Source organism: Betta splendens, chromosome 9 (assembly GCF_900634795.4).
Source record: "Betta splendens chromosome 9, fBetSpl5.4, whole genome shotgun sequence".
Lineage (NCBI taxonomy): Eukaryota > Metazoa > Chordata > Actinopteri > Anabantiformes > Osphronemidae > Betta > Betta splendens.
Window position 1 is genome coordinate 18598860 of NC_040889.2, and position 14391 is coordinate 18613250.

General features: G+C 48.0%; 2 protein-coding genes and 1 long non-coding RNA gene across 6 annotated transcripts in view; 2 read left to right on the top strand and 1 right to left on the bottom strand.

Annotated features, from left to right (window-relative positions):
• abhd17b (abhydrolase domain containing 17B, depalmitoylase) lies at positions 1–11148 on the top strand. Its single transcript, XM_029161710.3, has 4 exons — positions 1–528; positions 1980–2455; positions 8315–8494; positions 8837–11148. Exons 2-4 carry the CDS (start codon positions 1989–1991, stop codon positions 9054–9056), a joined length of 867 nt encoding a protein of 288 aa, XP_029017543.1. The 5' UTR covers positions 1–528; positions 1980–1988; the 3' UTR covers positions 9057–11148.
• The window catches only part of LOC114861947 (uncharacterized), a 3939-nt gene continuing 311 nt past the window's right edge, over positions 10764–14391 (bottom strand). Inside the window, exons 2-3 of the long non-coding RNA XR_003786901.3 lie at positions 12885–12963; positions 10764–12597 (exon numbers count right to left, since the gene is read on the bottom strand). This is a non-coding gene — a long non-coding RNA (uncharacterized LOC114861947). The remainder of the gene's footprint in view (positions 12598–12884; positions 12964–14391) is intronic.
• The window catches only part of cemip2 (cell migration inducing hyaluronidase 2), a 19355-nt gene continuing 17547 nt past the window's right edge, over positions 12584–14391 (top strand). For 2 of the 4 annotated variants that reach the window (XM_029161708.3, XM_029161707.3), the window contains exon 1: positions 12592–12766. Coding sequence is in view for 2 of the 4 variants with exons in the window: in XM_029161705.3 (XP_029017538.1) it covers positions 12727–12780 (54 nt within the window). In the remaining 2 variants the exon portion in view is untranslated. Of the gene's footprint in view, positions 12781–12958; positions 13745–14391 lie in introns of those variants that run through there. The other 2 variants (XM_029161705.3, XM_029161706.3) reach the window with 2 other exon arrangements.

The following is a 14391-nucleotide window of genomic DNA, read 5'->3' on the forward strand; positions in this document are numbered from 1 at the left end:
AAGCCGAGTAATTTTCTCGTCCACAGCGGCGGTGTTTCCGAGGAAAGTGATAGTGCTGTGAATTGTTGGGCAAACCACCGCGGACGTGCGACAGGAACGGAGGCAATTTTCACATTTTTTCCATACAAATGCCCACGTCGCTCTTCAGGTGTATGGACTCGAACGGCATGAATGAGTCGATCTCGTTATCATTCAGGACCATATATTGAGACAACCGACAGGAAGAAAGGACGGGCAGTTTCAGACTGTCTGGACCCGGAGGACGACGCGGCGGCTAGCTAACAGTAACTCACAGCCGGGCTCCCAGCACGGACATAGCGACTCACTTCCAGCCGCATCGCAAACAAAACAGGACGCGGAGCGGAGGATAATCTGGCCGAAGATAGCCTCGCCAATCCGCTGGTGCCCAGAAGACGATAAAACAGTCGGCTCGGTGCGGAGATAACACCTGGCTGCGGCGACACTGGTCAACACAGTCACCTCCAAACAGCAGCAGCACAAAGAAGCGTCCGCCCGTCCGTCTTCCAGGTAACGCAGCGAGCCTTTCTGTGCGCAGATAGTTGAAGAAAGACGCACAGTTGACTGCGCGGCGACCGACTCTTTCGGTAGTTCACAGTTTTTAGCCACCAACCATCCCAGGGTCACGGGGATCTGTCTAAACGCACATTTCTGCCTCCCACCACCATTTTACAGTAAAATCGCCGCGTGCTTCATTCTGCCCCCGTAGCTGGGAAATTATAGTCAATTTTGGGGGAATGTGGGCAACGAACATCATCGACTCTCTTGTGATGACACACCCTGGCGCAAGTAGCATCCGCGTCTGACACTTTAAATGGCTGCGCCGTGCGTTCAGCCTGTTACGCTTCCGATGCGGCCGAGTCCTTGTACGCGGGGCGCACCGGTGATTAAGTCACGGAGCGCCACTCGTGTGTAATCAGGAGGCAACGGGGGATTTTCATGTTTACTACACGCCTGTGTTGCTCCTCTGCTGCCTCTAATTTTATTATATAGCTGCTGTGTCATGTTTAGAAAAAGAAGTAAAATGAAGTAAAGCCAGGCTTGGGTGCCCAAACACTTAACATTGTCACAAACACGTCATCTGAGCCTCGAAGCTCTGCTTGAAGTTATGCTACTGACTGTAGCACGAGCTGGAACTCTTCCAGAGGCTAAAACGAAAGCATTAGGTCCCAAACCTGCACTGCAATGGTTTTAAACATAGTAAAGTCCTGTGTTGAGCAACTCCAGAATAATTCTCAGTCTAATCAAGAAAAGGGAGCACGGGTTTCTGCTGAGTTCTCACTGGGAGCAAAGAAAGCGTCCAGATGTTCGATGCAGGCATATTGACATATCCTCAGATGTATATGTGGAGTGCATCCAGAGAGCAACTTTATCTAAACCAGGGTCTGACATTCCCTATTCACAAGTGCCTGTTACAGGCATTCAGTCGCATGAAATGTGAAAAAGAAACGTCGATGTCTGCACAACGAGCTTGCCGCTTAGTTCAGCGCTGGCTACTGCAGTTTATACCAGGAATATGGTGGGTAGTCGCAAATGGAGGGACAGGTGCAGCGGGAAAAAGGAAGCCTTTCAAGTCAGTTCTGCCTGAGCGGCTGGGGCCTCCGGCAGACGGAGGGCGAACCCTCCATCAGGGTCAGCACCGTGTATGTGTTTTCATAGATCCTGGAGCAGAGCCAAGTCTGAGAGGGGAACTGATGAGTGCATTTAAAGTCCGGACTAAAGCAGCACCACTGCTTTAGTCCTGCAAGCATCCTGCTCTCCCACTGAAAGACAGGTGTTTATTTACTCAGGTAAAACTTAGTTTATTTTAAAAAGGACGATAAGTTGTTGCTTGAATCAGCTGCTGGTGTTTTTCCCGCGGCCAGTGTGGACAAGGTGCAGCATATCCGCTTTCCTAAACTCGAAAACTACAACTGAAAAACCCTTTGTCCCTATTGTAACCACCGCTCTCCCCGCCACAGGTTTCGAGGATGAACCACCTGTCCATCAGCGAGATATGTTGCCTGTTCTGCTGCCCGCCGTGCCCGAGCAAGATCGCCTCCAAGCTGGCCTTCCTGCCGCCGGAGCCCACCTACAGCCTCATGTGCGACGACAGCGGCAGCCGGTGGACGCTGCACCTCAGCGAGCGCGCCGACTGGCAGTACTCGGCCCGCGAGAAGGACGCCATCGAGTGCTTCATGACGCGCACCTCCCGGGGCAACCGCATCGCCTGCATGTTCGTCCGCTGCTCGCCCAACGCGCGCTACACCCTGTTGTTCTCCCACGGAAACGCGGTGGACCTGGGCCAGATGAGCAGCTTCTACATCGGGCTCGGCTCGCGCATCAACTGCAACGTGTTCTCCTACGACTACTCGGGTTACGGGGCCAGTTCTGGGAAGCCCTCGGAGAAGAACCTGTATGCGGACGTCGACGCGGCCTGGCAAGCGCTCCGCTCAAGGTAGGGGCGGTTGATGATGACCAAGTGATTAGTAATGTTGAAGTAACCAAAATTAAAAGGGTATTTGGCTAGAAAAACAGAGGATGTGAGAAGGAAATGGATGTAACAGAACACAGAAATACATCTGGGGGTGGAGTTTTCCTCTAGATCATAAACCACCATCTAACTAACAGCATCTTTCTGTTCCTGCCCTTTTCATTGTATGCAGCAGTAATCTGACTTTTTCCTGTTTTTGTTTCTTTAATAAATGTTTTATTTCCTGTTGACGTCTACAGCTGAATGAAACCAGGTGTAAAAAAAAGAAAGGGGGGTGATGCACATTGTTAAAAACAATTGTAGTAAAACGAGGGCATGACAAGAGATTGAGGGAGTGACAATGTACTAATGTACGGAGACCACCGGAGGATCTGGGTGATTCGATCCATCCACATGAGCCATAAGAGGGGAGCGATGCTGGGTGAGCGAGGGACGTCGTGGTGTTTTTGTAGGCGGTCTGAAGGAGCGTAGTTTCTATCATTATGCCGACCAGGCATCTGTAGGTGTGAGTGGGAGCTCTGCTACGCCTCTGTTGCTCTGCAGCCTCCGAATTACCAGTTTAGAGCTTGCTGATTTTTCTGAGCTGATCCTGAGCCTCTGCTGAGGATCTGGGATTTTTTGGGGGAGGTTTCTCCTCAGCTGATGTCTGCGTTAATCGGCATCAGAACTTTCTAAATGCCAGGAGCCAAGCAACGGCTTCTCAACACGTCTGTCACTGCCTTAGACGTTTTCTTAATGCGTTTCCTTGGTTTAAGTCACGTCCCCATTTAGACAGTGTAAGTCCATCTGTTGCCCTGTTTCCTACACCCATTAAGGACACCTTCCTTATTGTCTCGCACCCTCTCGTCATCTCCTCCCATTGTTCTTTGTAACATCATAGACATTGTACTTCGCAAGAAAAGAAGCTATTTTAAGGTTTAAGAGGAGTTTCGGGAACTCGCGATAGCTCATTCCTCAGACTTGTCAGACATTCAGGAGATGAAAGTATGAAGATTGATGTGCGAAGTTATAATAATTGCTTCGTACACATGCACGCAACACTTGTTGATGTTATCAGCAAACACCAGTTTTGGATGTGGAGGAACAGCTCGCACCCCGATTGTTTTTGTGTATTGGAAGATGAGTGGAGATGGGGAATATTAAACAAGCTGTGAGAACAGAGAGAACCATGGGATCCTGGTCCAGTCGGTGTGGGTGTCGCTTTGCTGTAAACGCAGGTATTGGCAGTAAAGAGATTTAAAATTGCTGCTGGATGACGAGGCGAGTCAGAATCAACACGACGTCGTCAGCCGCTGACATCTAATGTGAACGTCTGTCAACGCTACCTTTACATCTCAACCAGTCGCGCTTCTCTTCAGAGTAAGGAAACGGACACGTTGAACAGGTTGACACTTATACAGACTCTGCACGCAGGAAACGAGCCTCTGCTGAGAAGAACCTGCTTGTCTGTTGGCTGCACAGCGAGCGCCTGCGTCAGTGGAGCTGGAAACTTTCTGTAAATTACGCTGCAGTTTAGCATCCTTCATTTGTAGGAATGCGACACAAGCAGTTTACCAGAGCTTTAGTTACACTGAATGTGAGGGATAAAGAGGCCTTCTAGACAGCAAAGAATGCTCTTTTTTTTTTTTGGTCCTGTTTTCTCTATTCCAGCTCAGTGACTTCATATTTGTCGGTACATCGGGGACTTTCCTGCTGTCAGTCATCTTTTGCATTCTGTTTAACCCAAGCAAACAGAACCAGACGCCGTATTGAGTCGCCTTGGCGATTGATCTGTAGAGCAGCAGGTGACTGAGAAGAAGAAGCTGAAGAGGAGCCACGGGCCGAGAGGAGGCGTTTACCTCGTGGGGCATAGGAGGTGATGATGCTGGGGGGTGATTAAGCAGAGATGAGGAGAGGATGACTGAATCATGCACCGCTGCTGGAGACAAGTCTCGTATGTGTTTTCTGTGACAGTTTCTGATCGGTGCAGAGCGAACCACATCCTGCCAGTCTGTACATGTGACTCCAGTCAGTAACAGTGGCCGATTGTTTTGGGCCACATTTGTACAGCTCTTGGATCACGGTCCGTCTCCATATCGGCGCTAGCTAATTTTCCTAGTCCGGCTGACCTTTGACAGCTCGGTCAGATAACGGGTCATTTGCCTACTATTATTCCTCTTAATGCAAATTAGGTGTTAATTAAAAAACGACGGTGCAGGTGTCGGGCCTGCGTGAAGTGATTCAGACACTGCATCACATGGCTCTGTTAGGGAGGACGGCTTCACGATCACATGGGTGGCTTTCAGGAAGCAATTCAAAAAAAAATCCCCAGCTTGCGTTTACAGTCCCATGGTTGGCCTACGGAAACGTTCCCTCTGGCTGTTGCAGTAAGGACGGGTTGGACGGGATTCAATTACGTGCTGCGTGAACGCATTCGCTTGCTTTCTGTTATCGGCCATGTTGGACTTGACCTCTGATTGTTGGTTCTTGCTGCTTAGGTGATTGGGGGGGTGGAATGAATGTGGGGTTTTTCCCCCAGAGCTTAATTTTGCTTAACGTAATAATGAGTGTGAAGATGGTTGGTATTTTATTTGAATAGAGAGCTCCTGCTCTTCAGTCCTACATACGGCCCCTTTTTAACATTTATTCTCGTTTCCTGCCTCTTCAGGCCTGTGTCTGATGATGAGGACTGGGCCAGAGTCATAATTGCCTGCCTATGTGCAGGAAACCCGGTCCACCCCGGCCTTTGGACCCCACTCAACGCAAATCAGTTAAATGGTGTTTATCACATCAGAAGGCGTCTCTAAATGGCCCGGCATTAGCCGGACGCTGCTCGTGTTGGATCAGTCGCAGCCTGGAGAGGAGAGCGGCTCTCGTCTTGGTTCGTTCTCCTGTACCACTGCCACTTTATTTAGTGACAAGTTGACATTTTGTACTCGAGCGCTTCCGGCGTATTTTTTTTTTCCTGTTTCATCCCTCATCTTTGCCTTGAGAGTGGACACTGGAGAGGTTTACCTTCTCCTGCGTGGGCTGCTTTCGCTTTTCGCCGCTCGTATGACAGAAGGCGCCCTGTCACTTACACTCTCTCTCTCTCTCTCTCTCTCTCTCTCTCTCTCTCTCTCTCTCTCACTCACACTCACACTCACACTCACACTCACACTCACACACACACACACACACACACGCTCGGCCAGGCGGCGCTCGCTCCTCCTCCCGTCCTTTTTGTTCAGTCACGCTGGGTGAGGCACTCCCTTCACCTGAGCGGGGAGCGGGTCAGATGATTCATCATATGACTCAGGAGGCTTACGCACGCGTAGTCACACCATGTTCGTGAGTGCACACGCAGCAGCAGAAGAATGCGTGAGGGCTACTGTTTGTTGTGGCACATTAGAAGGGAACAAGAAACTGGCAGTTTGGAGGGTAACAACCCAGCGAGCTGATGAGGGCTCCAACACACTTCCCCCTCTTTACTGCCTGTGTATCACTACAGGCCGCCACTGTGTCATTTTCTCCCTTCGAGATGGAGGCGTGCCGGCAGTCAATCCCTCTAGTCTAATATTGAGCCGTAGCCTAGCAACTGATTTCCAATAAGCTTTCAGAGCGAGATTTCTCATATTGTAGGCAATAACAACAAACAGGTCAATCCTCCTATTGATCCAAACCAAAGCATCATTTGTTACCTGCAAGGTCTCGTAGCAGGGAAAATTTGTCCCAAGCATGGACAGTCATGAGTCCAGGGCGACCTATGTTACAACACTGGTACGGTACTACATGTAGTGTAATTTAGCTGTATTTGTTATTTTAACCCTAACCCTAACCCCCTAACCCTAACCCTATTTGTTATTTTATATATGACTAATGGAAACACTAAACCAAGATTGTATGAACTTATATTAAAGTCAAAGCCTTAAAATGTGCAGAGAATTCATGAAGGATGCCCCTGTAATGCAGATGGTTCACTAATGTATGAAACACACCAGTCCTTATGCTCAGGATATCCTAAAATCTCTATTTCATAGTGAGTGCTGTAGGAAGTAGAATGCTTTATTTTGGTATCTTTAGGGAGCAGGGGGTTGGAGGCCAGCAGGGAGACACGACCGTGAAAGATGTGAGGCTTAATATATTGGATTTGTGTCAGGAGAGAAAACGAATGGAGGTTTGGGGGAGGGGTGTAATTAGACTAGTGGAGTTTTATTTAGGCTGAAATGCATTAGGGTTAACTGTGGACTGGTCCACAGGATGTTGCAGAAAACAATGCCAAGAAATGGGGACGTGACCTTCCTCTGACCTTCGTTTAAGTGGCAGCTCATCGCTTCAAGCTTTGTGTGATTCATCCTCTTTTTCTGTGTCCTCAAGTTAAATAGAGCTGAAGATGATGATATCATCTTCCCTGGCGACTGAACCGTAAAATGATGACCCTGTGTATTAACAGTGTAGGAGCTTTACGGTTTAAGCGGTGTTGAGCTCTGCTCGATGAAGTGTTGCTTCGATAAGGACGAGTATGGAGAATAAGGAAGTGGCAGATGCATCTGTGCTGATAAACAGACTGTGGCGAAAACGAAGGTGCCGAGGTGGTGAAATCAACGCTCCGATTGCTCCACGCTTCCTGCTGCTCGTGCCTCCAGATGGTTCACTAGTGTTGACAGAGGGGGGCAGGATGGAGCTCCCAACATCCGGCCGTAGAGTAAACTGTGGAATAAAAACCCAGCACCGGCCAAACATAGCAGCATTCTTCTCATCAGTAGTCATTAACCTTCCCTGTTTCACTGTGACAGTAATAAAACGCTAATGAAGCTCTTTGTTGTGAGGAGATAAAATCAAGCGGCTCATCTCAAAGTTTCCAGAGTGTTGGTACACGCCGTGCTGCTGTTGCCTCTATTTGTATACGCTGAAGGCCCGGTGACACGCCAACGGTAAACGTCTGCACTGTTCACACCAATAACAACACTGCGGCTTTGTGTGTGCTTTTCCATGTTGCGTTTGAAGTGGAAGTGCCTGAACTCGAGTGTGTCGGCGCAGCGGCAGCAGCCCCGCGCGGCGCAGACGGCCCGTTCTCCTGCAGAGAGTGCGTTACACTAATCACAATAATCCATCACAGCCGGGCAGAGCAGCGGCAGCTCGGGTCTTTGTGTGTTTCTCCGGCTGTGGCAGAGGCTGGTGTTGCTCATTTTAATAATAAAGTGGAGCAGGGAGTTGGAGGCGCGGGTCCGGGCTGTTTGCTGCGGCCTCTCCAGCGGCGCGGCGCGGCGCAGACAGTGATGTAGTGTTCCCACAGCGGGGCTCGGGTCGTCAGCTGACCGCCCGCCTGCCGGTGGGTCACGTTTTTGGTAATCGGCTGTGGAATGTCTTCTGTTCCCTTTCAGCCTTTCTCTTTCCCTGTTTCTCACGCACCTTCCACCCAGTATCGGTGTCTCCCTTGAATTTGTTTTGCTTTTGCTCTCATTTCTCCTTCCCCCATTTGTGTCCTGAGACTCCTCTGTATTCAGCAGCAGCGGTGTCACATCGTGGGGTTTTCACATTTAAGGAGTCCCTGTCACGATTGAGCCACTGTGGCACGACGCTTCAGCCAATATGGTTGGTACAGGCGTGTGTTTGCTCAAGGAGCAGCACGTAGAAACATGAGAATGATGGAGACGATGGTTAGTGTGGGAGCAAGTTTAGTTTTGTCTGAACACAACGCTTTAAGACCATAAAATCCAGAGCCAAGTGTTTGATTCAAATCTGTAGCTTCAGCTTTCTTCTGTCAAGATGTTGACTTGATTTATTCACATACGTCTGGCTGTAAAATGTAAAAGACGAGTCATCAGAGTGCTATTTAAATCTCCTGTTGTTTTGTTCCTGCAGGTATGGCATCCGGCCAGAAAACGTGATCGTGTACGGCCAGAGCATCGGCACCGTGCCCTCCGTGGACCTGGCGTCCCGCTACGAGAGCGCCGCCGTCATCCTCCACTCCCCGCTCACCTCTGGCATGAGGGTGGCCTTCCCCGACACCAAGAAGACCTACTGCTTTGACGCCTTCCCAAAGTGAGTGCGCCGTACTGACCGAGGCTTGAGAGGAAGCTGATAGAGCAACATCACATACAGAGTCTCAAACATGCTGTTAAAGATTTTATTCGAGTTTGCTTCAGGACAAACACAGTCACATACACACAAACATGGATTTATAGTGTGACTGTCAACCTAATCAGGAAATGGGTTTTGTTTAGTTAAAATATTCTCAATCTCGCCCCCTGGTGGTCAGTACTTGTTCTGCTCCATTTGATCTAAATGGCCTTTACAGAAATACTAGTAATGAAAGACACAGTGTATTTTGTGTGTAGTTTTACTCCTCAGTCTAATTTTTGTTTTTGTGTTCTATGTCTAAAGCATTGACAAGATCTCCAAGGTCACGTCCCCGGTACTTGTGATCCACGGGACGGAGGACGAGGTCATCGACTTCTCTCACGGCCTGGCGCTGTACGAGCGCTGTCAGCGCCCCGTGGAGCCGCTGTGGGTGGAGGGCGCTGGGCACAACGACGTGGAGCTCTACGGACAGTACTTGGAGAGACTCAAGCAATTTGTTGCACACGAGCTGGTCAACTTGTAGAGAGGCTGGAGATCAGGGTGGAGAGGACACTGGTGATGGAGGAGAGGATGGAGGATGGCACAACTCTCTTTATTTTTGTTTTGGTGAAGCGATGCAGGTAGACGTGTTTGTCTGTGTAGTACTGACTTAGTGAGTGACTCCTTGTTAGGAAGCGCCTCTCGCCCCTTGAAACTCCAGCGTCCGCAGGCTCAGGGCCTGTCCATACTGTACCGTCCATACGCGCTGCAGCTGTGAACTTACTACCCATCATTTGACTATTCTTTTTAGATGGTTGTGTTTTTTATCATGTTGAAGATTGCACATCGTCACAGTGCATGTATGAAAGAGGAAGTAGACATGTGCTCGGACACCACTGTACCATTTTGTACGTGCAATATATGAGAGCGTGAGTGTGTTTGCCACATCTTTGCTGCCTTTTGAGAAGGACGTGGTCCATGATTACTAATGAAGACCTCTCATTAACTCTTAAAGCTGTTTCTGGGAAACAGTCTTTCTACAAACTGGACTAAAACAGACGTGGACCAGACTCTAAGCCAAGGTCCATGTGGCCAGGTTTGGTCCCACACACCATTAATTACTCTTTACTTTTTTCTTTTATTTTATTTTTTGGATTACTTTGTTTTATTTTTATATTATACATGATATTTGCACGTATCAGCTGTCACTGAAGAACTGTACAAGACAAACTGACATATTGTCTAGCTGTGCCAGTGTTGCCAAATGTTTAGTATAATATATTACAGATGACCTAATGGAAAGAAGTGTACTTTGTAGAAACGCCTCCAGAGCTCCGGTCGCTCTATTCAGTGTCTGCTTCTCTGTTTAAATGGTACCGTTCACTCATGTAGCTGGTTAAACGGCTGTAAGAGACTGTATATTGTCGACCAGTGAATTATTTCCTCACTGTCTTTTGAAGATGTTTCCAAAGTTCCTACTTCTGAGTTTGCCTTGGAGTATAGATGCTGTTTCACTACAGTCTAGTAGATGAGCGTTACATTTAAGTGCTGAATGGTTGAACGGACGACTTACATGACTATTACACAACCTGGTGTTGACGGCGGTGTCTACCTAAAGATATCAAGTTAAATAAAGTATGTTGATAAAATTACAAATCCAGTGTGTTTACCTGGATGAGATCTTTCTAGCAGATTTTGTTTTTTTATATGCTGATAATGGAACTACTGTGACAGCAGCTGCAGTCTGTGTTGCGGTCAAGACATATACCACTATTGCCAACAGGGACTGAAATCAAATATTGTCAAATCTGGTGTTGGTTCATTTTCAGTTCAGGAAGCTGTTGAAAATGCTGGACCTTTTTATTCCTGAGAAGCATCTACTTGTGTGCATTTGAGCTGAAAATGAATGAGCGCTAACTTGCTTAGTCCCTGGAGTGGCTCAGCATTCAAGGCCTGGACGGACAGATTGTTCTGTTTTAAGTTCTTTGCATGGTATTTCTGGGTCTCCTGTTGATCTGCCCTTTAATGCTGAGGGAGGTAAAACCTGCATTAGCCAGCTGATGACTCCACTGTGAGTGCCCTGAAAAGCATATGGCAAAGTGCTACTGCATGCTGCACTAAGGTTTTTGTTTTTTAATCTGTACACAAACGCATAAAAATAATTTTCTAATGGGTATTTTTAGTACCTGTTTCACTAGAGCCTGGGGTTAAGGGTTCAAATACGTAACAATAACCGAAAAGCCAATGGGTGCTACTGTAAAACCTTGTGTTGAATGGATGAAAATAAGCTTAATGTGCTCTGGTGTTATGGAAGCTAACTTTTCCACAACTATGGTCTTATAAACTAGGTAATAACTTCTTTAGGTTTCTCAATGTAAATAATATTTGTACTGGACATTTTCTTCCACATGCTTTTGTCATCTCTTAGTTACTACCCTAACTCTAGACCACAGTGGGCCATTATATTGGCTTTTCATGAGGCCATTGTACTGGCCACCTTAACTAATGTTGTCCTGGATTTGATTAGATTAATTTTGTAAAGCATATTTCAGTACAGAAGGAACTTGTATGTAATAACAATATTATTATAGTACTCCTAACATGGATTGAGTAAATAAAATGGTATTTGAGAAGCAGCACAGTTTGTGACTAAATCATTGTCTTCTTTCCATGTCTGTGTTTTAGAGGTGTGTGTGTTCTTTAGCGCAATTAAAATTAGGCAACTGGCTCTTGTTGTGACAGGAGCGCATGTGTTCACAGGACAAGCTGGTACTTTGGTTGAGATGAATGCATGACTGCAACCTAAGATGATGTTTACTGTCAGTTTATAGACTTTTGAAAGACTCTAATCTTCTTGCATAGAGCCAATGTATCAGCTACTCTTGTTTCAAAACTGCCAAATTTGAAATTGAGACATTAGACACCTTTTTGTTACACAATGGTAAAATCCAAAATTACTAATCTTTGGTGAAGTGGTACTATGGAGGATTATTTGGGGGATATTTATGTATGTATGATGCAGGGTTGATACTTTCCACGGGTCAACGTGAAGAGATGATACTTTAAATCAGGCTAAATCGAAACAAACACTGTTAACTTGATACAGCTGACAACTGCTGCTCAGAATCTGAAACATTACAAACTTCACAGGAAATGTGTTTTTTCATATACCAATATGTTAGTGTATAAATAATATGTCCGTTAAACTATTCATTATTCATTATTTGAAAAAACTGGAGTGAAGTTGTTTCGTTTATGTACCGGCAGGAGGCAGTGTGCTTCCGCTTTAAAGCCCTCACTCAGTTCACGCTACGCTACTAAAGCCCCATTCACGGCACCCGGGAAATATCGGCTTCCTTAAATTAAAGTTCAAGAAGTTAAGTTGAATGATCATATGCGTTGTAAATTTCTCTACGTCCGTACATCTGTAAGTGACGGTATGTGTTTGTATGACTTTTCTGTCTTTAGATCATGGTATTTTCTTCATTAGCTTGAAATTAAAGCAAGGCGCAGCAGCAAGCAGCCACACGTGGGGCGCTTGAGAGCTAGTGTGAAGTGTCTTGCTCAAAGACACACCTGGTGAGATCAACTGGGTTCGAACTGGCAACCTTCTTCCCAGACCAACATTCTACCCATATAACGTCATTGTGTTCATTACCCCCTAAGAAAAAAATAAAATAATTAAATTCACTAGTTGCAAAACAACTTGGGCAAACTACACGTGTGAAACATATATGCTACCCTATTGTTTATAAAGTATTTATCACCAACATTAAAATGACCACTATAGACAAACAAGTAACACACAGGGCTTGTCTAATTCCTGGCAGTGTCTCAACTGTCAAACTATTTCGTATGATTCATTCACGCTGGTTCTACATATACCTTGACCATAAATGTCGCTAGAAATGTGTGTCTTCTTTTGAACCACACTGGGGGCGTTATACCCAAGAATAAAAACATGTGTCTCCTACGCTTCTGGTTGTTGTTACATTTCCAACAGCGCTGAACGCACCACCACTTCCTTTATTCCAGACCGCGCCTTCTTTCGCGTCGGAGGGGCCGAGGGACCCGCCGTCGGCAGCCTATTAGCAGACAAAAACAGCATGTGAATCAAAACTGTAGATGAAGAACTCCCGGAAAGCAGCGTTGGGAGGTTGTGAAGCTAATTATTAGTCAGGGCAGTGGTTTAAAAGGCTGGACGGGCAGGGCGAATGGACAGAGCCGGAGCGGAGCAGGACGGCGTCGACGGCGGTACGAGCTCACCGGTGTGTGTGTGTGTGTCTGTGTGCGTGTGTGTGTGTGTGTGTGTGTGTGTGTGTGTGTGTGTGTGTGTGTGTGTGTGCACCGCCGGGGGTTAGCGAGCACTCACCGGGTCCGCCTCCGGCTGGCGGCGGTTCTTCAGCCTTCAGACGTGGAAGACGCGGCGCTTGGACGCGCGAGCACGTTACCTGTCAAAGTTTAAAAAAGCAAGTTCACGCTACATGGGAATCCGTTTAGTTGACGTTTAAAAATGCGTCACTCGTGCCATGAGTTCCTCCAGGTCTCCGTTATATAGTCTTGTATAGTGTTACGTTGTTATGCAGCTCAGTAATGTAGTCATCCAATAGCTGAAGTTGTGCCGGTGTTTATTATACTGAGTTAATTAAGTAGACACGCGTTCCGCTTTAGTTCGTACAGTAGAGGGTGATTTTACAGCTGAGGAATGTGTGATGGTGCCCCCCCCACATCTGGTTGATATTCGGTAGCGCTGACATCAGGACTGAACGCGAGGAAATACACAGAGGTCCACGGGGACGCGTGATCCGTGTCATTGGCGGAATCACCGAGGAGCCGTGTGGGGAGTCAGTCCACGGCCCCCCACGCTCTGTCACGTCACGCGGTAGCAGCGTCTCCTGCGGAGGAACGTGAACCCGGGGGTCGTAAAGGGCGATGAAGGCCGACGGTCTCCCACTCCCACTGAGGCCGCGTGAAGCACGGGGCGTGGGAATGAGCGCGGAGGGCGAGCCTTTGTTCAAGCCCCGCGGAGGAATGTCTGGATCTTTGATGGGATAATTCAGCTTGAAGTGGCCGAAGCTGCTGCTGTCGAGCCGTGATTTTACTGCCACTCCACGAAGAACCGAGCCCCTGTTGAGCAGATCGTGGTTGAACGCGGCTCTGTCGGTGGGCTGAAGAGGGCTGTTGTGTTCTGGCTTGAAAAGGGAGAGAGAGAAATTGTCTCCCTTGACAATGGTGAGTTGTGTGGGTCCGTGGGTTGGCACGGTTGTGCGCGCATTGTCGTCTGTGTGAGTTACGTTGGCACGCAAACTTTGCACAGTCTGACATTTGCACTTTAACGGCCTCCAGAAACGGATCGCGCCGTGCTTTTAAATCATGTGGCGTGAAAAACTCCCTGCGAGTCGCCGGGCTCGTTGTTTGTGAAGGCCCATAATAACATGCGGTCGTGTCATTACAGTAGTGCGGTGTGTTTGTGTTCACCCAAAAAAAAAAAAACCGCTTCGAACGCCCTTTTTTGTGCCGTGTCATTTCCTCCACCTCCGTGCGTCCGCGAGCGCCGGCGTGCGCTCCGTGCGACCTTTCCCTCCGCGCGCGCGTGGCTGTGGATCGCGCTGCTCTCGCGGCTCCACAGGCGGACCGGAGCTGCAGCCCCGCTGCTCCTTCCCCGCTGTAATTGGTGCCATCTGTGTTGGCTGCGCTAACACAGTCTGAGGAATGTAGCGGTCCATTATTCGTTACTGTGGACCGGAGCAGCCAATGTCACGCTGCCCACGCCAAAACCAGCCAGGGGGTCGAACCGACTGGTAGGAACGAGCCGTGCCGCTCCCAGGGGCTCAGTGGATCTTTGCCTTGTTACCCCCAAAATCTGTGTTTCAGTGTGT